The sequence below is a fragment of the Xylocopa sonorina genome, chromosome 9 (genome assembly GCF_050948175.1).
Source record: "Xylocopa sonorina isolate GNS202 chromosome 9, iyXylSono1_principal, whole genome shotgun sequence".
Classification (NCBI taxonomy): domain Eukaryota; kingdom Metazoa; phylum Arthropoda; class Insecta; order Hymenoptera; family Apidae; genus Xylocopa; species Xylocopa sonorina.
The window spans coordinates 7,911,305-7,937,502 of NC_135201.1; the positions used below are offsets into that span (position 1 = coordinate 7,911,305).

Below are 26,198 nucleotides of genomic sequence, written 5' to 3' on the forward strand. Positions count from 1 at the left end.
GATATAATTCAATAAAAAAGACAGCTCGAAAAGTAATTTATAATGTTTTTTTACTTAGCTTAAACAAATTTCTTTAATTGACCGTCGCGCCATCTCTGCGAAAAGTGCTGAAACTGGTCGCACATTTTTACCGACAGCGAAGTACACTCTGTGAGACTAGTGGCGCCATCTCTGTGAGAAGCGCGCAAACTAAACGCAATATAGTTTCAGCATTGTCCACAGAGATGGCGCTAGTAGTTCTTGAGTAGTTCACTTCGCTGTCGGTAAAAATGTGCGACCAGTTTGAGCACTTTTCACAGAGATGGCGCCACCAGTCTTACAGAGTGTACTTCGCTGTCGATAACAATGTGCGATCAGTTTCAGCACTTTTCACAGAGATGGCGGTACGAGTAAAAAATTCTGTTTTCTCTGTGTGAGTTTGTATATTAAATATAATATATTATAATTAAATATTTTCAGAATCCTTCCATTTCAATTCATTTTCTCTGGTCTCGCACTGTGTTCTTGAAAGAATTACGTTTTCTTCACATTTCGATGCACAAACGTAACTGTGTTATTTTTAAATTAACCTCGAACATTGTTTGTAAAGAACGTCATCAACAATGGCGGAAGTATCTTCTAACAACAGTGTGGATGAATGTAGTCCCGCGAAAAAGGCAAAGTTGGAGACAGAAAATGTGTTGAAGGACTCGAACAGTATACACGATACAGAATTTTGTTCGTCCATATTTAACACGAAAAGAGTGTTGCAAAATAATTGTACAAGGAAACAGATATGTATAGAAGGTGATTTCAAAGGGTACGAGGGTTCAGCGGTTATCGTGCTGGAGAAAAAAAATTTCCCAGACGACGAACAATCGTTGAAAGAATTTTTTCATAAAGACACAGTATTGCAGAAATTATATAGCAACGATGTTTATGGCAATTACGAATGTTTCCCAGTGAAAAAGCACAGTGGTAAATCACGATGTATTTATAACCTGTTACGATTTATTTTCGTCTTCGTTGATTAAGAAAGATTGTATTTGTTTAAGGTGTTAATGCGACGATAATACACCCTGCGACGCCAAAGCATATCGAGAAATTTCAAAGGAAAGAACTTCATATTGTAAATGAAACTTATGAACTCTACCAAAAAATTACTCTACCGTACATACAGTCGAGTAGTTTTTCTATAGACGTACGTTCACTGAATTTTATTTCATGCGAAAGTGAATAATTAAGTTCATTGTATGTATAAGGTTTTAATAATTGAAAAGTATATGAATTTTTATCTTTTTCTAGTGGATACATAATATCTTAGAGCACAAGGCGGAGCAGGACAAAGTTGTATATGAAGATAAAGATGAAAAAACAGGGTTTATATTGATAAATGATTTGAAATGGGACGGACAACCGAATACATTGAAATTAATAGCGCTACCATTTCAAAATATTCGATCGATAAGGGAGTTAAATGCGTCTCATCTTCCATTATTAAAAAATATAAGAGACAGCGGAATATCAGTAATCGCTAAAAAGTTTAATATTCCTGCTTCCCAGCTTAGAATATATTTACATTATCAACCTTCTTATTATTATCTTCATGTTCATTTTGCATATCTAATGTTCGAAACACCAGGTAAGTTAGAATTATATTCGACAGTACATTTTCGATTAGAGATGAAATATTGAAAACCTTGTAAAGTCTTTGTCATTGAAATCTGTTTCTGTTACAGGTATATACGTGGAGAAAGCACATCTTTTATCTACAGTTATATCAAACATAGAGCTAATACATGATTATTATACGAAAACTGTACTTTCATATGTAGTCACCGAAGGAGACCATTTGTACACTAAATTTTTGGAAGAAGGATCTATAAGTAAAATAAAACCTAAGAGTGCAGAAATTGAAAAATAGAACAATTAAGAATTATGTATTAAAATGAACTGTTCTAGCATTTCCATGTGCGAAGACAAATATGTACTATCACCTTTACAATTTGAATATAGTGGATATCGTCATTAGTAACGATTCTGATTTTACGATTCCACACCGCATACAATTCTTATAATATATATACGAAGGATCAGTTGATTGCATTTTTTCTAAAAACAAATTGTATACGAAAAGTTTTGATATTATTAAATACTTTACACCGATTTAATTAAAGATCGACCTATTGACAACAGTATGCGTTAAGTATTTATTATGAAATTCTGTATTATTTGTAAGAACATGTCCATATCAAGTGTGCGTGGCTGAGTACAAGTACAAATAACTTTTAAATAAAGGCATGCTACTATAAAAGTGAAAAAATCGTAACTTTTTTTATTTTATACAGTTCTTTATTTCTATCCGTATGGAAGAAACGCAAGTTTTGTAATTGAGAAAGATAACATTTATGGAAATAATTCTGGTATTTATGACCGAGTTAAAACTGTTGTTAGTGATCTTTCTACACTCGTATTCAATCTTTCTATCTCTCAGTATCTTGTGTATAAAACATTAGGTGAGGTAGAGAATTGATAAAATAACGATAAATTTATATGTACACGTGACAATTTAATCACATTACTTGTAATATATAAATTAAACACGTGTCATTTTACAATATTTATTGTAATAAATATTTCTATCGTATAAATGGTGGTACACAGTACACAATGAAAAGTCATTAAGTACTAATACCAGGAAGTACCTATTCTTTCCGTATTTTTTTTGTTCCATTTTTCTTTTAAACCTTACAGCGTAAAGGAAAGTTGTAGAATTATTTACAAAAAATGTAACAAGAAAGATTGGGATACATACAGTAGTTTTTATGAATACTAAAATATTATATTTATTACGTATGAAAATATTATGAAACATTTCGAGTTTTTAAATATGCCACGAATATCCGAATTGTAATTCACTGTGCTGCAATTAAGAGGAGAATGAAATTAGGAATTAAATCTTAATACAGTAGGGCTTCGATTATCAAAACATCAAATTGTTCAAACCTTTGATTAATTCTAATGTTCGCTGAATATTTGAAAATAAGTGATACTTAATTATGCGAAAATGAAGCTGGTCTGGATAATCGAGATTCTACTCTATTCTCCAACATAGAGTTATAAGTTTCACGGGACATTTTAAACTATCAGTTTGCTTTAAAGATGATCTAAATAGTAAAAACTATGACAGAGTATTTCAATCGAAGAATATGATCTTGTCACCTTTTTATAGCAATGTTTGTGGAGAACGATATTTTCATCATGTTATGTGTGCATCCTTTCCAATAAAAGAAAAAGAACGAAAACTATACATTAATTGAGCCGCTGACAAAGATGATGTACAAAAATCTATCTTCAAGATCAGAAAAAAAACAACTACATGTACTTGTATGGTGTAAGAATGCAATTATTATATAGAAGTTATGCAAAAGTTTCACCTCCAAAGATTCTCACTTGTTGGACGACACATTTCCCTTATTTACATTTAAATATTTTTCATGTGAAAAGACAAAAAGTCGAATGAGACATTCTTTGCAAGGCTTGCTTAAATAAATTATAAAAATGTTCCATTCTGTAGGATTTTTGACGAACTACGCACATTCATACACATTAGACAAATTTCAATGATGCTGCGTGTTCTGTTTGAACCGAAACGATTTAAACAGTTGAATGGGAGAAGGAAGAACATCGAAAATTAGATATCATTCTCTTTTCTTCTTTTTTATACGAACACACAAGAAAGAAAGGGCATTTGCGTGCATTGTCATCACATTGCGAGATCAAAAATGTAACTTTCGTTAAGAAAGTATATACTATCAATTTGCAAAATTATCTTAACTCTAAGAGTAGAAAAAACTAGGATAAGCGAATAAGATAATTAACTTTTAAGAAGGAACGCAATTAATTCTTACAAAGTTATTTCGAACGCGAGAGAAAGTAATAAGAAGATAAATTATACTCTTTTAACTAAATAAACCAAACGTATATTCCTAGCGGTAAATAGAATTGTTAATATAATGTTGTACAATCGTTATACACATACTTCGACTTGTGTATTGGCATGTTTTAAAAATTGTACAAAATCTCATAAGCATGACAAATCGAATAGTTTTCTTATAACATTCTCATTAAGAAAGCTTCAAACACAGATCGTGTAATGGAAATTTAGTTACATATATTTCAACGTACCGAGAAACGTCCAGATAGAAACAATTTGATTTTCCTGAACTTTGGTTATAAAAATACGTATATTTAAGTTATATTAACATAATAATCATTTACTCGTGTTATCATTTGCTGTTAATTTCATGAAAAAGATATATATATATATATGTATATACACAGCAACATTGATATCTTAGGATATAGTTGTCAAAATATACCTTCGTCTCGTTTAACCATCATTTCATCGTCATGTACAGATCACTTTGTTTTTCTTTTTTTATTTACGAATGTACACAAGTATTGACAAAAATTATCATGTGCATTAATAATGTATATAATAAAAAAATTCGTTTTATGATATATTAACTCGAAAGAATGGTACAAAACATACGACTACTAGCTCTCAATGAACACATGTCCTGACGAACTGTCATTTATGCGTATACACACGTGACAAGTAAACAGATGATTTGTTGGGGGTGCGCATGCGTACTGTAACTCCGTTGAATCCGCGCGAATACGCTCGGCGTTCAAATCGGAACATTTGAATATTTGAATGCTAGAAAATGGCTAAGTTCGATGGTCGAGAATGTGGCAGAATGTATCCGATGATTATTTAAAATTAACATACAAAAGCGAATAATAGTTTTTCAGGATACGCATTCACTGAATCCGTAGCACAACTATCAACACTCTATACCATATACATAAATTTAACTTGAACGTTTTCTTTTTTTTTTAACGAATAAAATTATCATATAGATTCATTCCGTGTCGGAATATTTGTTACGGCTTGAAAAAATATTTTCTTCAACCGACCATTTCTTTTAATATACGTAACAAATTCGTTATACTTTTATCCTTCATCCGAAGCACTCTCATAACAAAAAGCAATAATCATTATTGTCATTAAAATATCCTTTCTCGTACAATTCCAACAATTAACGATCGTTTAATACAAAATGATATGAAACACACGGCGCCTCGCAAACTGTGCAACATAACTATTATGCAGCCACGCCGGGGTCGCGTATAGAAAAACGCCTTTTCCTCCACTAAAGTTTACATGTTACACGTTGAAATATAAACGACTAATCCCAAGTTATCTTCTTCGAAAAATAATTAAACGTACATGTGTGTATGCTATGAAAATTAAGCGAACATAAACAATAATGAGATGGGAGTGTACATATGCAAAGACATGTGCGTGTGTGCCTATAACGTATATCACATTAACTCAATATAAACGATACGAATGAATTAAATTAGCAAGAGTATACTCGTTCGTGAAACCAGCCTTAGAATGGAATTAAATCCATTGATAAGTATATTAGCCGCAACTATGATGACGCTCCCTGATCAGGTACTTAACGTGCACTTGGATAATGCGATATTTTGAAGAAAATGCGCTCGTACTTTTAATCGATATTTCCATTTCTCATACAAACGTTCTACACTTTTCTCATTGGATTAACTCATTTATGTTCTGCGGCAATTTTTCTCTACGTTGCATTTACACTTAATGCGCACTGTATATGCATGCTGAATAAAATAAACTAATCAGTAGAGTTCGATGCGCATTAGATGATTCCAGAAAATGTATGTCTGTACAAATTGAATGATGCTTTATTCCAAATGAATCATCGTTTATAAATTATTACACGTTATCCGACATGAAATGATGATACTACTTCCAGTCTATCAAGTTTCTTGTTGTAATACTGATTTTGTTTCACTCTAAAGAATTTCAAAAAATTCTTGTACCATGAATCATACTTCGAGATCGATGAAAATTTGTTCATTGCCCATCGTGAGGATGGTACTAGAGGAACAGATACACTTTACCACGATTTAAATTTATCTGGAATTTAAAAAAACATACCGCAACGTTGATCTTAAAGTTCAAAGTCATGGTTAAATTTTGTGGTATACATTTTTAACTTTTACTTCCTTCCATCTTGTCTAACTAAAGTGATCAGATTTATGTAATCTATTCTTCTCAGTTTCATGTCTATTTGAAAATTTTAATTGGTAAAAATTTGTACAAATAACTTTTACCAGAGTGCAAAACGTTTTATCAGAAAATCGATTAAAATTGAAAAAAGTCACATCATAAATGAGTTAAAAGAGCGTTTCCATTTAAAATAAATTAAACTAACAACCTTTATATAACACTTTGACTATGCTACGCAAGTGCCCAAACAATTTTAATAACTCTTCCTTTTACGTTTAGTCTATTTTAAGTAATTATTTACATTTTTTCATTACATTATAAGGGCTTATGGACATAATGATACAAGTTGACACAGACACAAGTCCAATCGATCTTAACTAAAAAGAAATTAATCTTAATCATTAAACTAATTTCCATACCAGTCAGATGGTAATCAATGAGGGGAGACGATGAATTTCTCGCGCGTTTGAACAATTAAACAGCTTAATTATTTTTCCTTCGCAAATCTAATATCGAAATGCAGCAGCACATTAAAATGAGCATATATTATTCTTCAATGGTTTAATTGTCAACATCAGTGAATTATTAAATATAAAAAAAATCTTTATGCAAATTTAAAAACAGAAAAAATCAGCATAGTTTATTATAGGAAAAGTAAAAAAAAGAAAAAAAGAAATAATGATTTTTTTCCAGTTACACGACTTTTGTATTGATATGCTTTCAATTTCATCTTCGAAGCAAAAATTAATTTCTTTTGCAACTTGCATAAAAAAGCAACTTCTTAAATAAACGTTGAATCGGAAGTTTTGTAACTCTTTCAACATAATTTACATACAAAACATCTAAATTAAGTAGTTGCGTTTCGTAATACAATTATCGTGTAAATTGAAAAGTCCTAGTAGAATATGCATTGTGCATTAACGTTCTGCAGTTACGCTCAGTACGTGGATCATCCAAAAGACATGAAACTAATTAGCGAACATAAATTTAACGAAAGTATTGATTAACTTTTATGATGTAACAAATGAAACTAAACATGGTAATTCTTATTGCTTCTTTTTTTTCATACGAGGGCATATTAGATATCTAATAAATATTTGTGCTTATAGAATTCCATTTGACTAGTTGGTCATGATCCACTATGCTATTAATAAATTGTCATGACAGTGCTTTATATATACAATCATGGAAGAATGACTTTTATGATTTCAACCAGTCGTTAATTGTTCATTGAAGCAAGTAGGTACTGGCTTTCTTGCGGATTAAAAGCATACATAAAAATCATTAAGATCTTTTACGCGAAATGCCATTTTTGCTCTGAAACATCCTCTTTAATTGTTTTTCATTTTGAACAAAAGATTAATTTGCCATATCTCAAAAGGAACACTTTATAATAATGTATAATCTGATGATATTATATCAATGAACAACAAAATAAATTGTAATTGCTGTTCTCACGCTCTTCGATATTAAATGTACATTAACTCTAAAAATTATAAAAAAAAGATGAATTCAATGCTTTTAAACATTAAATCTAGAAATGAAATATACAAAAGGTAATATAAAATTAATACAAGAAATAATGCATCATGCGTGTATCATACATTGTGTTTCCTTTAGGAAATGATCAACCTTTACTAAATTATATTATCACTGAATGATATTAGCAAAACCTTACTGTATTTTAAAAGGAACATGTATTATATTCAATGTGTTCGTCAAACGTATGAAAGGAAGACGTTCGCGGATAAGCTTTCCCTTCTTTCCATCCAGACTGGTTAATAAGACATTGTACAAGTCAAGTATTAATGTGGCTATCAAAAAATAATCAAGAACTTCAATTGATAAAAATTATTCAACTATATCTTAAATATATATATATATTTAAGTCACTGAATGAATCAGAAATCTTTAAGATAAAAGCCCTATCTTCTCGTATTATCAATTGTACAATATATCTAACTTAAATTGTTTTTTCCTTCTTTACAAAATTTCTATTTATCACATAAAAGACACTGTACATGTTTCAAAAAGCTATTACCAAGCATCAACACTTGTTTCGTACCGTTCGAAAGCCAATACACAAACTGTACTACTAAATTAAAAAGTTATAGACGTTGAAAAAATAGAAAAAAGAATCTTAGAGAAAATTAGGGAGCATCGATGCATTAATTACCATTTGAATATGAATTTGGCGTATTTTCGACTTTTATATCAATCCTTTTCGAATGACAAACGGCAGGTTTTTCAATGTATATTAATGGCTGGTTTTGGATGATCACATGACTTAAAATGGCCTCATTCGCCAAAGACATTAAATACAGTTTTGTATGCTGGACTAGCTTCGGATTACGACTTGAGTAAGATTTCTCTCTATAACAAGTCGTCAGATTTAGGCGTATGCTGTAGGAGGAAGTACAGATTAAATATTCATTAGATCTTTCTAACAAAAACAAAAGGATACAGCGCTACTTGTTCATGGACCATTTATAGTGTCTTATACTTTTTCTTATTCGCAAAAGATTGTATGTAAGAATTGATGTATAATTAGAGTGCCATAAGAAATTAATAAAATATGCAAGCTCAGTTAGACAACAACAACTAATTTCATCAAATAGGAATACTAAATTTAATTGAAAATTTAATAACTATCTGAATTCCTCTCAATAAGTTTAATGCAAGCACCAAAAAAGGAAAGTAATGAAAACACCTGTTAAATCAACCCCTACAGCACTTTAAAACAGAACGCAACTAATTTTTAAATATTTTTTAATTTACCATTAGTCACGTCCCATGGTCATAAGTAGTTAATAACGTTGTATTACTTCAGGTGACAAGTACAATATAAAACATGTTTCTAGAAGCCTCCCATGGAAGACATCACGAAAGATATATAGTCTGCTACGAATTTATAGCACGCACGAGCCACGTTTTCAAGCAAGTGTTTACACAAATACTCTATACTATCCTCCTTAGCTAAAGTGTCCTAATTAATTAATTTTCCATCTTTTAAGATATTTTAAAATATTTTCAACTTCACGCGTAAGACTCGTAGAAGCAATTTATTTTCCTTGTTCTGATTGTTTTACGAATAATTTCATTAGTTTATACTGTATATTTTTCTCGTATGTTCAACATTTTAGGACAATTGAACTATGGAGGGCAGCATAAGTCTTAAAAGGATGTGATGCTTTGGTTAATTCTAAGTATTTTAACCGTAAAACTTTGATCTTAATGAAATAAATATATCAACAAACGTAAATTTTTGCTTAAACTTCCACTGAGAAACAGACTGAAACATGCTTATAAAATATATACCCAATTTTTGTGAAGCCGTTTGTTACGGCCAGGAAAAAAGGATCCTAGCTGTTTTAAGCTTCGGTAGACGCTATCAGGGAATTCTTGGGTGTATACGCTGTCGCATTTGGATCCAAATTTGACACTGTACACCCTGGACAAGGACTTTCATTTGAACGTATTTTTGTACCTGCAACTCGCACTTCGTTATTTAATCGAAGCTTAGATGTCGCGCAGGTTGGCGCAGGTCCAAACGTATCTTGTGGCATCACAGCTAAATCTTGGGCTATTTTTGCTTTTAGCATTTCAATTTCCTTTTCTTGTGATCTAATTAAACCTGATTCAACACAAAATATACAATATATAGCATACTGTATTCTTTCACGTTAATGATTTCATTTAAATGTCGAATATGCAACCAAGTACTAAGAACATTCAGTATACTCAATTATTTTCAAAATATGTTATCTTCTTTTCAAGAAATGCCTAAATATATAGATTTAAATATATATACATACTATATATACATACATATCTAGTGGGTTGAAAATATATTCAGATAATTATCAAAAGTGTCAAATGTTAATTATAAAATATAGGAACTTTACTTACTTTCTCTGATTTCTAATTGCCGCTTGGCTTCACCAAGTGCAGAAAATAAATCAAGTTTTATACGCGTCTCCGCACTTAAACTATCTTCTAAATGCGCAGTTTTATCTTGTAACGCATTTAGTGCACCGAGTAGAATTTCCGATTCTTTGTGGTTCTCCTTACAACGTGTTATATCTTTTTCTAATGCGTTGTACCTGAATGAAGCAGTTAGTGTGTTGTAAAATTTACATTATAAAACAGTTACAAAAAATCGTATTGGCGCAAAACTTATCATTCCTACTTCAATGTTCTAATTTTACCTTTCATCTTTCGTTTTAAGTTCTCGCCGCAAACTCTTGAGATCTTGTTCCATTTGCGTCCTACGACTTTTACAAGTATCTGTACATTCTTGTCTAATAAGCGGCGGAGGAGGAGGCGGGATCGCAGATCGTGCCTCTTCTGCGGCTCGTCGTGCTCGCCTTTCAGAAATCAACGATGCCTCGCAAGCTGTACGTTGCTTCCGTTCTTCTGCGATTCGTTTTTCCAACGAAGACATTGTTTGCTTATCTAATTGACGTGCTGTTACTAATCCATGCAATCTATTCGCAATAAAAACAAAATCTCAGATAGAAGATAAAAAAGTAAACTGCATGGATTATAAAATAATCTAACAATTTAAAGATAACACTGTTTTACATACTTAGTTTGCAACTGATCGTTATCGTATTGAAGTTGTTGTATATCACCCTTGGCTTGACGCTCTCCACTTTGTAGAGTATTTATCTGAGAACGAAGTTCTTGTTCCAATTGTCGACTGGATTGCAGATCTGACTTCAGGCGCTTTACATCAGCTTCGAGCCTGCGACACATCAGTAACCTATTTAAACGATATTATATTACACTAAAGTAAAACTCAACAATATAAAAATGCGTATCTTTCGATCTGACAAAACTTACAAGTATATACGTACATTTTAAAACTAAAGAATTAGAAGAATACAAATATACATAGTATCGATTCTCAATTTCGTGTAAGTATGAAGAAATAGAAAAACACCAAACATGTATTAGACAGAATATAACACTTTTTTGTTACTTCTTCGAATAACGTAAATATTGTACCTTTGACAATATTCATCTTGCTGTTTCTGTTGTTCAGCTATGTTATCTACTGTTGCTTTAATTTGACGTGTTTTTCGCTCACGCTGAGTATTAACTGTAGATGACGATTCACGATTTTCTTTTATATTATTCCATTTTCCTGTTAACGTACCATTTGTCTGTGACTTTAGTGTAGTATGGCCACAGTTTCCACTTTTAATAAATTTATCTTTCTCTACTTCGTTTGCATCAAAATCATTTACAGATCTGTAATATGCATTTAAAATATTAGAAAATCTGTTATTACATTATATATTGTGGGCGTATCAGGAAAATCCACTATTTTCAGACCAGTGTTTTTACTTAACAAATTTAGTAAATACGAAGTAGTACAATATTTATATGTATGTGTATATACTGCATACTATACTTTTAAAAATAAAGTATTTTAACTATAATTTAATGTTAAGATAAATGTAATAAGAAAAATGATTGAAAAAGATATGAAAGTAATAAATACTTCTTATCATAACTTGAATAGTATAATAAGCACTTGTACACACATATTTTTTAATATATTCCTTGTATAATTGTAATAAAAAATTATATAATTTGCCCAGTTTCGATACATACATACATTACTCACCCAACTCTTTCAATGAATTGCATATCACTGTGATTAACAGTATTTCCATTTGTATGTATAAACCGTTTGTCATTTTTATCAGATTGTGATACACTCGTTACATTATGTTTATTATGCTGTTCTTCTTGCTTCTCACCTTTATCCAAGGACTTTCTGTGATTATTTTTTGTTGTTATATTCTGATTTTGAGATGTAATTTGTGTACCTATATGTAAATTACCATTTTGTACACCTGATTCCACAGAATTATTACTATTTCCTGTAATGTAATTAACTTAGTTATATAATATTCTTACTCTTACTTTCAATACCGTACATACAGAGTAGCGGCTGAATAAAAATATATGTTGTTTATAAATATTTTACATTAATTCAAATCTATTTATATGATCAAATTCGTTGCGTCACTGTTGCAGCAAATGAGCAAAAGATTCAAAGTTGTAAATAAATACAAACTACCTCTACTTTTTTCAGGACTCGGATTGCACTGTGAATTTAATTTATTATTTTGCGATTTAACGTGCTGTTCTATCGAAGTAGTAATATGCGTTTGTGATTGAACTTGTATCGGTTGCATCGTAGTGGATGTTTGTTGCTCTAGAGGCAGTGCTTGCTGCAATAGTTGTAGATAGAATTCGTTTTCTTTTGCTACATCTTTCTGCTTTCTCTGTTGAAAAAGAAAACAAATCCAATGTATATAAAGACTGTAAAATGTTGGTCTTTAAATTAATATACTTTACTGCACATTTACCTGTCTCATTCTATAACCAATATAACTTTTAAATCCAAAACCTAACGTAACTACAGGATAACCAATGCTGAAAGAAAATAATATTTTTAATCAGCTTTACTGTTATTCTTATTTCACCCTACGATGAAGTGTAAATTACAATCACTTTGAAAATACTCTGTATTTATTATATCTCTATTATTAATGCCAATTAATGCCAATTAGTAAGAATAGAGCAACGGATCCAAGTCATTTTCTTGATAGTGCCTAATACCAATAGTCGATATATAAATGAAAAAAGGAGTATATGTACCAATGCGCTGCAAATGGTCGACAGAGATCCAAATGAAATGGCATATGTCGTAAATCTCTTAATCGAACTGCTGCTTCTATGTATAGAAATAGTAACCATAGCATCACAGTTGGTAGGCACACACCTTTATCTGTTCCAAATAAACAACGTATTTACATTATCTTCGTAGTTATGATTTATTTACACAATCCAATTTGAAATGTTTGTATTTACCTGTGTGCCAAACATATTGTACCCAAACATAAGTGCTGGCAGCAAAAAACAACCAATGTACTGGTATGAAAAAGAAACAAATCATATCTGATGTAAGAGCAATACAGATAAAAAATACAGAGAAGGCCTGCAAATGTAACGGTAAACATTATCTTAAAATCAAATACAATTTATCGTGTAAACGTACGTACATTTTATAAAACATACATTACTTACCAAGCCTTGATATTTAAAAGAATCGTAAACACTTCTGAGGAGCAGCCAAAATGGCCACAAAAATTCAAAACGGAATTCTAAAATAAAGTCTGCCAAAATTACCATGGCCCATAGTAGAAGAAATTTTAGATAAAGTAAAGTACTGAAATAAAAGATTATATTATTTCACTATTTTTCCTTAATAATACAACTATTATAGGATGTTTCGTAAGTTTCTGTGTAAATATTATTAGTCGAGTACAATTTGTACGGAATCCTACGAGACATCCTCCATAATATATACACAATAAAATTGTTGTGTAAAATTTCCTGTATCCCATACATACACGTTACTTTTAACACCTTCGGCTATGAAAAAGCCCGTAAAGATGGTCGCAATGAAATTCTTCCAAAACGAAACAATTCGAAAGAAGCAAAAGCATACGATATCGAGTAAAAAACAAATAACGATAAAGAATATAGGAATAAACCCGAGTCGTATAAAATCTTAGTTACATAATTATACCAATATAGCGTAACGTAAACCAACGGTTAGAGAAAAAAGGGGATGAATAAACGAAAGTCTGGCTAACTTTGAACATATTTTAGCAATAGCTGCGGACAGTAGTTAAGCCAGATTGCACGTAAGGCGACGAGGTGTAATACGAGCGGTGAAAACAATTGTAAAATGCGAAGATGAAACGAATGTTTTTGACGAAAACAGGTACACATGGTCAAGGTTTTGGGCAAATGTCAAGTTATATCACGCAGCTTCTGGAAAGCGGCTGATGATCACGTACTGACACTACGCATCGCAGTGACCTTAAACACTCGAGGGAACGAGAGATGTAATAGTGCTCGGCTGACGTATTTAAGAGCCGAGCAAAGGGACGGTCCGTCAAATTTTTGGTTATTTTTAAAATTAGCCGTTCGAACGGGAAGACATATGGCGGCGGAAAATTTACCTTCCGTAGATCCCCTCGGTGAGCTTGTTGCGTTTCAAGGGCCTCCGAAGCTTACCGCACTCGACATTTCTTCTCTTCATATTCCTCGACACTTTCACCACGACCAAGGCGACGTTATTCGCGGCGGGCAACAGAACGGAAAAAACCGCAAATCCTCTGCGGGGTCGTGAAAAAATCCACTGTCTCGCGCGCGACTTCTATCAGTCTCTTTTGTTGTCATTCGTCTGCAGACAGATTCGAGGTTTTACGGCGGTTTACCAAGCAGCTGATTGGTCCATTGTGGGACATGGCGCTAATCAGCAACAAAAATCACCTGCTGGAATATTTATCCGAAAATACACGCAGAAATAACGTCTGAACGTCCGTTTCACGATCCGCGGACGATAAATACTTCTGATATGCTCTCTGATAATATTTCCGGGGAACGTTCCCCAAATTATAGGCTTTATCGATCGTGTACGTTTTCGATTCTACCATAAGTCAATTGACTTGTCTCACTCGTGCACGTTAATGGCGCTCTGATCTACCGATACATCAACTATCCTTATCTTTCCCATTTTTATTTATCTCTGCAAATTTCTCTTCTCTTTATCCTTTAACGTATCTCATTCTTCGTTTTTTGGTTTATGCGACACCATTTTTAGAAATTTTATCATGTATATTTCCTTTTCCCATTTTACTGGGACTCGATAAATTTTTACGTCTTTTTTAAACGTTTAATATCTTGAACAAGTGATGAGAAAGCCTTTTTATTGTTTTTAATTTAGTAGATTATTGATTATCTATTGTTTATTAAGTTTTTATTACACTATATGAATTGTTATCGATACACATGTCTCACTTGAAAGTTTCAATGTACGTTCGTATCCACGTATTTTGTATTTTGTAGAATATTGTACGTTTTTGTAAAATATTTTTATAATAGATCCTTGTTAAGCGTACGTACAATCATATACTGTATACAAATTTACGCGAAACACGTTAACGCACCAACATACAGTGACTTCTGATAGCACTTTTGATACAAATTTCTCAAAGCTAAAAGTTAGGTTATTTCTAACAAATTGTTATTTCTAAACATATTGTCAATCTTGACAGCAGGAGTATACATGGAGTTTATCAACGAAGTTTTTTTAAATTTAGTTGTCCCTACGTCTTATTATTTTGTATTATCCGTAACATTGCATATTTTAGTAAATATATACGTCTGTAATAAAAATACCAAGACTCTAGTACAATTTGTAAATACAAATATGTTGATACTGAGTCTTACTGTGATGATGATTTCTATATTAATCGTCATTTACCATCACTATGTTTATAATTATATACAGCCGCACAACATATTGGTTTGTTCGATCTCATTGATATTATTAGAATACTGTAGAGAAAGTATAGAAAACCTGTTGAACATTTTACTATATAAAGGAAAGAAAAGACTTGACATTAATTCACTTCAAGGCTTAGATTATGGCACAGGTATGGCACATAACTTTTACAATGGATACCTGAAACTTATAGTGCCTCCGACAGAATCTCTCAACAAAGGATTAGTTGAGAAAATAGAAAACATGGAAGACATACAAACCATAAAGATAGCTACGTACAAGCTGTTTATTTTAATTCCTTCGTCGTCATACATGCCACCTGACCTCAAAGAGATCTCGTGCGGTTGGATGGAAAGTGCGATGAATTTAGAAAAGGAAATACGTAATCGAGCAGGAGTTAAAGGGCGAATGTATCATAATAGTGTGTACAAAATTTATCCGAATGGTGACAGAGTAAACTGCAAACCTACATATGTAGTAGCAGAAGGAGCAACACCTTTGTTAACTTTCTTTGAAGTTACGAGATGCGCTTATAAGCAAACAGAGATTTATAAAGAATATTGCAAAGATATTGTATTAAAATTTTATGAGACACTGAAAGAATTGATAGATAATGATCCAGGATGTGCTGGACGATGCGAACTAATTTATTATGATGATTACGACAGTAATGGAAGTAAAATAAATGTCGCAAAAATTATTTTGGACAGATTAGATGAAATTCAAAGGATGGACTCTATGAATAATGCTTGAGGTGTGCAATTATCTGTACTCATTGTACATATGTGTAAAACATATTGTACTCATTGTACACTTGTAAAGAATTTAAATCTCTGAAATGTATACCATTTTTATAATAAAAGATGTATATCTTCTACTCTATTTAATTTCAATTTTATGTCTTATAGAAAGTTTTAAATGATTATTTTAGGCTGTCAAAAATTCCTAATCATTTTTATTGTCAAAGAAAGTAGCAACTCCCATGGAATTAATATAACAATATCGATTATGTTTAATATTTTTTGAATGAAGTTGTATAAACACTTATTACTATTTTATATATAAAGGCCACTGATAGTATATACTTATACAAAAATAATATATCGGTAATATACTTTTGCAGTTGTATTGGTTATTACTATTCATTAAAATAGCTGGCACAAAGTGAACATATTATAATCACAATTTCTTACATATCCATCTCAAATTGCTCTGCAGATTCTTCAATTACTGGTGTATCTGTAACATATTAACATTAATGGATTACATTAAAATCAGACCAGATTTACACATGAAAACAGTATCGCATAAACAGTATTTATGTTTTGTAATATTCTCTTTTATACTTTGCATCCACTATTATATATTTAGTGTACAAATAAAAATGAAGTAAATTTATAAGTTATGCTATGGGAAAAATTAACGATGCAAATACCAACCTTTGTTGATCTGATTTTTTACTTGCACCGCAGGGTTTGTATTTTTTAATAATTCTCCTGGTATAGACGGCATGTTTCTTGGTGGTGTCCGTGATATGGGAGAATTTCGTAAGTTCATCAAAAAGTCACGATCATAAACTATGCGAGTACCTGCGCAGTTTTATTTACACATTGTATTATATTATTTATCTGTTTAATTTACTTGTTTCGGCCTAGATTATAACTTATTTGTATCAGCTGATCCTAATTTCTCAATCTATTTACAAAGTGGTATTACACATTTACCTAGTTCTTTAATGAAAATTCAATGATTTGAAAATATTTTCTAAACAATATCTTTGTAATCTAATTCATTAATTAGAATTGTATCTTTTCCAATATTTGTTTAGAGTTATACACTTATCTTATTTTACAAACTATTGGGAATGCATAATTAGTGTTTTATCAATCTTCTTACCAATCTCTTTGTAATTTTTAATATAAAAAAAATAGAATGACTCATGAAACAGCTATCAATAAACACATTGTTATTGTTATATTACTTAGCTATAAATCAATAAAATATTATAAATGTACAATATGCTTTATAAAACAGATTCTGTTTTGTCAAACGAAAAATATGTTTACACTGAGCATTCGAAAAATGTTGTTTACAAATCTTAGGTAATACGGTTTAGTAATGTATGTAAGTATAGGTATGTACAGAATGGGTATCTATAAATATAATAAACTACACAGGGTGCGGCTGAAAAGATGGTGAAAACCGGTAGGTGGTATTTCCTTGAGCATAAAAAAAACAAAAATGTAGAATAGAATTTTGTTATTTACCGTTTAATTTTTTAATAGTACATGTATTATGTACTTAATTAAAATACAATTAGTCGAGCGTTTATGCGCAACGTGCCTGATTTGTATATATGTACGAAATTTTCACGTCTAATGAGATTTAAGAAAATTTCCATGAATAAAGATTTAGTTCATCAGTTACAAGATTATTAGAGCTATCATCCCTTTCATTACTGCGCATACAATATTCAATTCGTCTAATTACAAAATTTATCTTTAGTATCACGTTTCTTCACATATTTACGAAATTTTTCATAAAAACTAACAACACAGTAGACGAATTATTATTACACCTTTCTAAAGTACTAATCTAAACTCTCCATAATAACTAGATAAAAATTTAAATAATATACAGATTGCGTACACGTGAAAAGCTGGTAGGCATGTGTACAAATGTGTATAGTCTGACTCGGTAAATCGTGTCTTAATTAATCGTATACGTATTTAATTTTGTCGAAAATTATGTCTCGGATGGAAAAAATGTTTTTCCTATGCACTTCATTTATTTTTCCCTTAAAAAATATATTTATCTATAATACTGAAATTTGATTATATGTATATACATGTATATATATTCGAGAAAAGCTATGTGTAATAATGTAACAAATGGAAAATGAGAAAGAAAGAAAGGCACAGACCTCCAGGTGTAGTTGAAAAAAGCGTTCCACCAGGGGTTGATGAATAATCGGTGGGTAACTGGCTGGGATCATTGATAACAATTCGTTTCGAAGGTATGTTTTGACTCTGGGTAGCTTGCCTCGCAATTGGTGATGCAGACATATTTAAGTTTTTTCGTTTCTTTGTAAATAACGAGAATTTTCGGTTAAAGACGATTAGCTTACACGAGGCATAAATGTATGATCTGTAAATGGTTCACTGTTGCCGCCGATAGCAGAGCAGATTAATTTTACTGCGTAATTCAGGAAAAAAACAACCGCGGCTTGTGCGTACTCGAACTTAAAAGCTGAAATATAAACACACAATCGTTAAACCAAAAATAAACGAAAAATTGTACTTGTCCAAGTATTACACTGATATCATGCTAACTGTATTCAGCGGTTCGGACGATGTTGCACGTTCACGATGATCTTGATTACGTATAAACAATGTGTAACATACGTGTAACCTAAAAAATCGAACCACAACCGAGCACGACAATTCACAAAGTCGTACCACGCGATAAATAATTGTTTTATATAAGTTCACAAGTTCTCCCCACTTCTAAAATGCTGCCCAAAGCGTTACCAATCATTGGCGCGAACTATCGTGTTATCATTGTACTACATTCAAGTATACTAATTAAGTATTCAGCTGTTACAATACAATTTAAATATCTCTGTAAACCGATGACTAGTTATACTTACGTTTATGTAAGAAATTTTTTATAAATTTCTACATGTAACAATGTTGTACAGATGTGATTAAAAATAGACGTTAGATGTAACGTTTAGTCACAGAAACTTATTTTTTTTTTTTTGTAGACATAAAATATGTTAAAATTGATTTTAACAGATGAATATATTAATATACGGGACAAAAGTTTACAATATAATATATACATTCTATTTTCATGATTTTATTTCACCCCATGTATATACTCTCCAAACTTTCGCATAATTGGTATAAACTTTTTCAAATATTTAACTGTGTTAAGTACTTAACTTACGCGCACTCGAGTGTGTGTGTTACAGTCTTAAAAATCGTATAATATTGTACAATTAAAAATCAAAATACGCATATACTTTTACAAATATTTAAACGGAACAATTTGTTGACGAAAAATCAGGAATTGCACTTAAATACCATTGTCGACAGACGAAATAAATTATGTGTTATTGAAAAATTTCATTTTTTATTGTTATGCATTAATTAATAATTTGTAATTCACCACAACCAATATGAAACATATGTGATATAATAATCTCATTTATATACACGTACCCATGTATTCGTATTTCATTCTTGAAATTAAAATATCTTGTTATAATTAAATTAAAGCTGCTTAAGAAAAAAAACGGATAAAAGTAAATGATATACCGGTAATATTATTTTTCATAGAGTTCTTAAATATTACCCTACTTCCGTTACTGTATGTGAGGCACGATTACATGCTTTTTACTTATGTATTCGCTTAATATATAAATCTCAATTTCGAAAGCGTAAATTAGTAAACGTGTTGGCGTTTGCTAGTGGCAGATGGTTTATAACAGTTGCGAATAATTGTTTATTCTTTAAGCGAGAAGAATTACTAGTTTGCGACCATTCGTTTTCATTTCTCATCTTGTACGAAGTCAAATAAAAATGTATTATCAACGACTCTCTTCTCAAAACAGATGTATTTGATAGAGAAGTCGGATTGTTGCCGAAGTTCACTCCATCAGTTTAAATACCGCATTACATGTCCCTTTAAAGAAAAAAGCGCACAATTTCTCGTGTGTTAATGCAACATTTCGTTTGTGATTTCTTTTCAAATCTATTTGATACTATAATGAAGGTTGATTGAAAAGAATTGTAAATAAAATATGTTCACGCAACGTTGGCATGTGTCAGTCATCTGTTATATTAGACGTACATTAATACACATTTAGTTGAAATAAATTGCGTTCAAATGAATGTACCACCCCGATGATTTCTGGATAATTCGAGTAGGCGGTTTAGAAGATTACATTGTCAGAAACCGTTATTATAGCCTTAGCAACATGCTTTTCACTTAATATAAAATAAACATATGTGAGAATACTTTTAAAATAAATAGATAATTAAAGAATAACGATGCGAATGACTGTATGCGAATCACATTCACATTTATTCTGTCGATTGTAAGAGTTAAATTATTTTCAATCATAACTATTATTTGTATATAATATATAATTACAATAAAACTCACAATGATTCATCGTGTCAAAAGAAATCGTTATTTACAGAATTTAATATTGAATAGTTTTCGGAAATTCGAGCAGTTTCTAAATATGCATGTGTACGAGCAAATGAAATTCTAAATTATTTAAACAGTACCATTGAATGTCGATATAGAAAGTAGAAGTCTATTTAAAAATTGTAAGAAATTACTCTAACTTTCGAAAACCATTGCGAACGCTATATGAGATGTACTGGAACAATTGCTTATTTAATCCCCATACATTATTCCTTTGCAATGATGTATAAAAGTTCTCACAATATATATATATATGTATATGTATATATATATATATGCACACGAAACCATTAAAATTGTAATCCCAACAAAAGCGCATAAATACACAATTAATGCAATCAAAATTGTATTTTCATAGGTACTTTTTTATTGACAAGATATAAAATGATCATGTAAAAGTTTGGCTTCTATAATCATTAAAAATAAATAATGCAAGCGTATGTATAAATAATAATTCGAAATTTATATTATATTGTTAATAACCTGCAAAGGGCAGGAAATTAGAGAGGTAATCGATTTACAAAACTTCTATATTGAATCACGAAATTTGGTCTTTATTTTCCAAAAATATCTCCCTCATTTCTGGACCGCTCAAAATTGCCTGCAAATACAAATAAAGAACTGTGAGAACTTTTTCAATGATGCACTATAGTTCGTAAAACTTGTTCCCGATATGCTCTGGTGGCGATAATTTAGCAATATTAGTTGTTTCTTTTTTTTAATACACGGTTCCTCTCTTCCTTTATTTCTTTAAAATATATTTCCATCAAATATAGTTTTCATCAATATAGAATGAAGTTATTTTTAAAAATATTTTGAGCATGTGTGTATGTGAAAAAAATATGTAATAACAAAAACCACAATTAAAAGGTCAAACACTTTATTTCTTAATGAAGGTATGTACTTGGGGTTTGGGACATACAAAAAATTCGTATCATCTAAAGCCTGAATGTACATCTCCTTCGGCAACGCTTGTGATTAAAGTACCCCTTCCAATACCCAACTAAACCTCTCCCTAGGAAAACACGTTGTAATCGCGGCGGTAGTAGCGTCGAAGGGGGCCCACGAAATACGAAATGAATCATCCAGTTAGAGGAATCATGTAGGAAAGAAGACGAAATGAGATGATTCAAGATAAAAGGTTTGAAATTCATAACAAAATTTAGACTTGTCTGGTAAAATCGTGGATGCATCCACGCAAAATATATTAAAATACCTCAAACAGCAGAGGTATAAAAAAAAGGAACAACCGAAAATCGGTCGGATTGTCTCACTTTCTCAATTTTTCTATTTTTCACTTTTCCGCCTCACGCTAACAGCAGTCGAGATGATCGTACTCTATCAGCGTAGTAACGCTATCAACTTATACTGGAAAGTTGCAGTAATCGCGGTATTTGTGGTAATGATAACAGGAATATCAGAAATATTAGTAATAGAGTTATATAATAGGGGGATAGTAACGGGAAGAATAGTAGTAATAAATATTGAACAAGAAAAGAATAGCGCAAGAGTATATACCAGTAACAGTAGTAATAGTAAGAGCAATAGTGGTAGGAATAGCGGTATAGTAGTAGTAGTAGTAGTAGTAATAGTAGTAGTAGCAGTAGTAGTAGTAGTAGTAGTAGTAGTGGTAGTAGTAGTAGTAGTAGTAGTAGTAGTAGTAGTAGTAGTAGTAGTAGTAGTAATAGTAGTAGTATCCGTAGTGATAATTATAATAATTATAATGTAATAGTACTACTTTTTTTCTTCTAGTGTAACGGATAACTATTTCTGTACTCTACTGTTGTAAAATGAAATTGAGATGAGAACGTTTGGAATATTTCGGTAGATCGCGTTTACATAAGCGATTATAGTTCACCAACTCACTCTATATATACTCACACACCATGAGAGATCAGCTGAGAGCTCCGTATTTCACTTACTTTTATTTTTTTTTTTTGTAATTATAATGAATTATAGCCAATAGTCAGATTTAGATCAAATCTGCGACATTCATTGGCATTTCCTCGATGCTAGTGTTATAGAAGTGTTCAATATCTTTCAGGGTTCGTTTGTCGTCTTCTGTTACGAAGTTAATTGCCACACCTTTACGACCGAAACGACCACCTCGACCGATTCTGTAACACACAAATCAACATGTAACACCTAATTTTGCACACATTCTACATTAGCGACTTCAGCTGTCACAAGTTTTAAATTAATCATAAGTTACTGCAATTGAAATATCACGTTGTATGCAAATACAAATTGCTTACCTGTGAATGTAATTTTCACGATTGGAAGGTAAATCATAATTGATGACAAGTGAAACCTGTTGAACATCAATACCACGGGCTAAAAGGTCGGTAGTTATAAGAACACGAGATGATCCAGTTCTAAACTGTCTCATAATAAGGTCACGTTCTTTTTGTTCCATATCTCCATGCATAGCAGAGACAGTAAAGTCACGAGTACGCATATTTTCCGTTAGCCAATCTACTTTACGTCGCGTGTTACAGAAGATAACTGCTTGGGTGATACTTAATGTATCGTATAAGTCACAGAGTGTCTCGAATTTCCATTCTTCACGTTCAACATACACAAAGAACTGTTTAATACCCTCCAACGTTAATTCCTCTTTCTTGACCAAAATACTTATTGGATTTCGCATAAAGCATTTGGACACATCCAATACATCTGTTGGTATTGTAGCCGATAGCAATATAACCTAGAAGACATAAAAGTTTTATTGATTTCCATAAATTTCTTGTACTCTGATCATACGTTGAAACTACTTTACACTAACTATTTCACTTGATCTTTAATAAAAAGAATATATATTACTGATCGGAAGTGTAGAGTTGTGAAATTATTTCACCTTTATTTCTATGTAAATGTTGTAAGGTATTTCATGCCAGACTTGAAATATATTGGTGTTATGCCAAATTTCAAAAATATTCATTGCAAAATATAGTAAGATTACAATATATCTACAAATACAATTACACGGAGAGAAATTTATTATAATGGATAGTATTATTAAAATGAATATTTTCATTTTAAATAATCTGGAAACTTGCTCAAAAGATATTTCAATAATTAAATATATGATCAACTAACAAATAAAATCCAACGTTAATATAATTAGTGCAATTGGAAACTTTGTATACCTGTACTTCTTGAGGTAATAATTTGAATACATCATGAATCTGTTCTTTAAAACCACGTGAGAGCATTTCGTCAGCTTCATCCAATACGAACAGTTTGATGCTATTGGCCCGTAATGCCCGTCGACTAATCATATCGTAAACTCTACCAGGTGTACCAACTACTATATGAACACCCTGATCTAATTTCCGCATATCTTCGCGCACATTAGTGCCTCCAATGCATGCATGGCATTCAGCGTGCATAAAATCTCCCAAAGCGATAACAACTTTCTGGATCTAGAAAATAAAGAAAAACGCATTTGTATTGTGGAATCTGTAATGTTATGTTTAGCTCAGTTGTTCCTTAATACCGTAATTATATCAGTACTCACTTGTTGAGCAAGCTCACGAGTTGGAGCTAGAATCAAAGCTTGGCATTCTTTGATACTAGTGTCAATTTGTTGTAATATAGAGATGGAAAATGTAGCAGTCTTGCCAGTTCCTGTTAAATATTCCATGAATTAGTAGCAGAGTATCATCATTTTTACAGTTGCGATTCAAATTATTGTCACTTGACAGATTGAATTTACGACTGTGGTTCAAAATTACCTGATTGTGCCTGTGCAATCACATCATGTCCTTTTATACATGGCAGAATGGCACGTTGTTGAATTGCAGATGGTTTTTCAAAGCCATAAGCATAGATACCACGCAGTAGTTCTTCTTTTAGGTTCATTTCATCGAAGTTGTCCACAACCTAGTTGATACATGAAAAAACGTACGCTAATATCGATCGCTTTAATAAACAAAATTGTACGTTTAAGGAATGTTGGACACCAACGAAATTTTTAATCGTAATTATTAACTTACAACATCCCAGTTGCATTCGATGATCCCATCGGGCTCCATGCCGGGGGGGCCATCGTATATCTGTTGATCACTTTCACTAGGACCATTTTTGGAATCTCCTGCCCATTGATCATCGTTTCTGAAATATAGATTACAAGCTACGATAAAACTTTCGTATCATGGCATCAGGGCAATTTACATGGAAAAACGTGCAGAATAATGTTTCTTTCATTTCTTACGTGCAATTACCGTAACAGAAAATAATAAATATATCGATGTACCAACTACTTTCGGGTTACATATGTTTACTGTAAAATAATAAAAGTAAAATCATGTGATTTCCCATCTTAGCGACCTTGAAACGTAAAATAAAATTTTTACGACAAAAGCTGACAGGGATTCGATTTTTCTCGATAATACGGTAATCTTCTGTCAGAAGGAAATCAATTTCGTGTAAAGGTAGCAACGCGAAATCCTGAATGAAAGACCAAATAGATACGGTAGTGCATTTATCGATGACTTGATAGATGCGTTGACAGTGACTCACGCGAAAGCATGCCCGAACAGGTAAGACGTATCTAAATCGCGATTGATTCCGAACGGTCAATTTTGTGGGGGATTTTTTAACACTGTTCATTTTCCATCGTTCCGTCCCGCCAAACGGGAGGAAATTAATTTTTTTATTACGTAATTTCAAATGCAAAGTAAAACGTGTTTGCGCGACGAGTGGGCATGCGATTTCTCTGGGATCACGATTAATGTACGTTCCCGACAGGTTCTGGCGTTCGCCCTCCAAACGATCCCGTCCCGACTTCGTGTCGCGTGGACAAATTCGCTACAAATACGAACGGCTGTAACGGGATTAATATTAATTTAGCGAACAATGTGACAAAAACGAACGCACGCCATGTTGTCAGTCTCGTGTCCATGCATTCGCTGATTGCGGCACTATTTTTTCAGTGTTTGTCGTGAAATGTCGATGTCTGATCGTGCACAGGGGAAGATTTACAAAAGCACTACGTAAACAAAGAATTTCCGATGCTCAATAAAGCGTGCATCTATTTCGATTACGCGTGAAAAACCGAACTTACCTTCGCTCAGACGTATGCGACATGTTCCATTCACGGTAGGTCGACGGAAAGGACGAGTTCCTATTGCGTCACAAGGAATATTCTTATGAGTGCCGCACAATGGCGCTGCGAACAGTCTTCAAATTTTCAATGAACTTTTTCCGCGATCGAACTTAACCGAATCTCCTCGATACAGCTGAGCCACGTTTGATTACAACTTTTTAAATCCGTATATAATAACTTTTCGCACGATTACCTCAGTTTTTATGATATTTGTTTTTCCGAATGTCCATTGCGCATAAGGGAAGTACGTCAATTACCCACAATCCCGTGCGACCTCTCACTGGGATGTGTGAGCCAAATACAAATATGTTGCCAATCGTCTGGATATATTAATTTTTATTGTTAATTTTTTTTCACCGACAATATCCCTCTCTCTTCCCCTATACTTTTCT

The 26,198-nt window shown here is 32.0% G+C and overlaps 5 protein-coding genes and 1 long non-coding RNA gene across 8 annotated transcripts; 3 read left to right on the plus strand and 3 right to left on the minus strand.

Moving 5' to 3' along the window:
- The first annotated feature begins 534 nt into the window (after positions 1-534).
- On the plus strand, positions 535-2,048 carry Dcps (Decapping enzyme, scavenger). Its single transcript, XM_076902207.1, has 4 exons — positions 535-957; positions 1,035-1,180; positions 1,285-1,621; positions 1,719-2,048. Exons 1-4 carry the CDS (start codon positions 603-605, stop codon positions 1,901-1,903), a joined length of 1,023 nt encoding a protein of 340 aa, XP_076758322.1. The 5' UTR covers positions 535-602; the 3' UTR covers positions 1,904-2,048.
- A 6,368-nt stretch (positions 2,049-8,416) lies between these two features.
- On the minus strand, positions 8,417-14,379 carry LOC143426743 (macoilin-1). 3 transcript variants are annotated; one of them, XM_076900367.1, is made up of 12 exons: positions 14,149-14,379; positions 13,205-13,346; positions 12,989-13,115; positions 12,776-12,905; positions 12,484-12,550; positions 12,189-12,399; positions 11,733-11,991; positions 11,108-11,353; positions 10,686-10,844; positions 10,306-10,584; positions 10,007-10,200; positions 8,417-9,731 (listed from the first exon to the last, which is right to left on the minus strand). In XM_076900367.1, the coding sequence occupies exons 1-12, from the start codon at positions 14,226-14,228 to the stop codon at positions 9,469-9,471; spliced, it is 2,157 nt and encodes a 718-aa protein (XP_076756482.1). In that variant the 5' UTR covers positions 14,229-14,379; the 3' UTR covers positions 8,417-9,468. The 3 variants fall into 3 exon arrangements, with proteins under 3 accessions (XP_076756482.1, XP_076756480.1, XP_076756481.1); XM_076900365.1 differs by having other exon boundaries at positions 10,686-10,862; positions 14,149-14,378; XM_076900366.1 differs by having other exon boundaries at positions 10,686-10,862; positions 12,192-12,399; positions 14,149-14,377.
- Positions 14,380-15,257: 878 nt separating this feature from the next.
- On the plus strand, positions 15,258-16,229 carry Sting (transmembrane protein sting). Its single transcript, XM_076901141.1, has one exon. The coding sequence runs from the start codon at positions 15,258-15,260 to the stop codon at positions 16,227-16,229; it is 972 nt and encodes a 323-aa protein (XP_076757256.1).
- Positions 16,230-16,415: 186 nt separating this feature from the next.
- Thor (eukaryotic translation initiation factor 4E binding protein thor) lies at positions 16,416-18,942 on the minus strand. The gene is made up of 3 exons (XM_076900865.1): positions 18,400-18,942; positions 16,916-17,065; positions 16,416-16,715 (listed from the first exon to the last, which is right to left on the minus strand). Exons 1-3 carry the CDS (start codon positions 18,539-18,541, stop codon positions 16,666-16,668), a joined length of 342 nt encoding a protein of 113 aa, XP_076756980.1. The 5' UTR covers positions 18,542-18,942; the 3' UTR covers positions 16,416-16,665.
- Positions 18,943-22,023: 3,081 nt separating this feature from the next.
- On the plus strand, positions 22,024-22,776 carry LOC143427499 (uncharacterized). The gene is made up of 2 exons (XR_013102319.1): positions 22,024-22,302; positions 22,379-22,776. It is a non-coding gene; the product is annotated as an uncharacterized LOC143427499 (long non-coding RNA).
- Positions 22,603-25,923, minus strand: Eif4a (eukaryotic translation initiation factor 4A). The gene is made up of 7 exons (XM_076901686.1): positions 25,765-25,923; positions 24,695-24,812; positions 24,434-24,581; positions 24,217-24,326; positions 23,846-24,121; positions 22,952-23,403; positions 22,603-22,813 (listed from the first exon to the last, which is right to left on the minus strand). Exons 1-7 carry the CDS (start codon positions 25,785-25,787, stop codon positions 22,669-22,671), a joined length of 1,272 nt encoding a protein of 423 aa, XP_076757801.1. The 5' UTR covers positions 25,788-25,923; the 3' UTR covers positions 22,603-22,668.
- Positions 25,924-26,198: the final 275 nt, after the last annotated feature.

Bases quoted from the DNA above. Each gene is read 5' to 3' on its own strand.
- Dcps (XM_076902207.1), top strand. From the start codon at position 603: ATGGCGGAAGTATCTTCTAACAACAGTGTGGATGAATGTAGTCCCGCG. The intron at 958-1,034 runs GTAAATCACGAT...TATTTGTTTAAG, and splicing joins CCCAGTGAAAAAGCACAGTG to GTGTTAATGCGACGATAATA. The intron at 1,622-1,718 runs GTAAGTTAGAAT...TTTCTGTTACAG, and splicing joins TCTAATGTTCGAAACACCAG to GTATATACGTGGAGAAAGCA.
- LOC143426743 (XM_076900365.1), bottom strand. From the start codon at position 14,228: ATGAAGAGAAGAAATGTCGAGTGCGGTAAGCTTCGGAGGCCCTTGAAA. The intron at 13,116-13,204 runs GTAAGTAATGTA...TTACATTTGCAG, and splicing joins CTTTTAAATATCAAGGCTTG to GCCTTCTCTGTATTTTTTAT. The intron at 10,201-10,305 runs GTAAAATTAGAA...TGCTTCATTCAG, and splicing joins CTTAAAACGAAAGATGAAAG to GTACAACGCATTAGAAAAAG.
- Sting (XM_076901141.1), top strand. From the start codon at position 15,258: ATGGAGTTTATCAACGAAGTTTTTTTAAATTTAGTTGTCCCTACGTCT.
- Thor (XM_076900865.1), bottom strand. From the start codon at position 18,541: ATGTCTGCATCACCAATTGCGAGGCAAGCTACCCAGAGTCAAAACATA. The intron at 17,066-18,399 runs GTCTGTGCCTTT...AAAACTGCGCAG, and splicing joins TTTTTCAACTACACCTGGAG to GTACTCGCATAGTTTATGAT. The intron at 16,716-16,915 runs GTTGGTATTTGC...AATATGTTACAG, and splicing joins AAAAAATCAGATCAACAAAG to ATACACCAGTAATTGAAGAA.
- Eif4a (XM_076901686.1), bottom strand. From the start codon at position 25,787: ATGTCGCATACGTCTGAGCGAAG. The intron at 23,404-23,845 runs GTATACAAAGTT...TATGTCTTCTAG, and splicing joins TATTACCTCAAGAAGTACAG to GTTATATTGCTATCGGCTAC. The intron at 22,814-22,951 runs GTAAGCAATTTG...TGTGTGTTACAG, and splicing joins CGTGAAAATTACATTCACAG to AATCGGTCGAGGTGGTCGTT.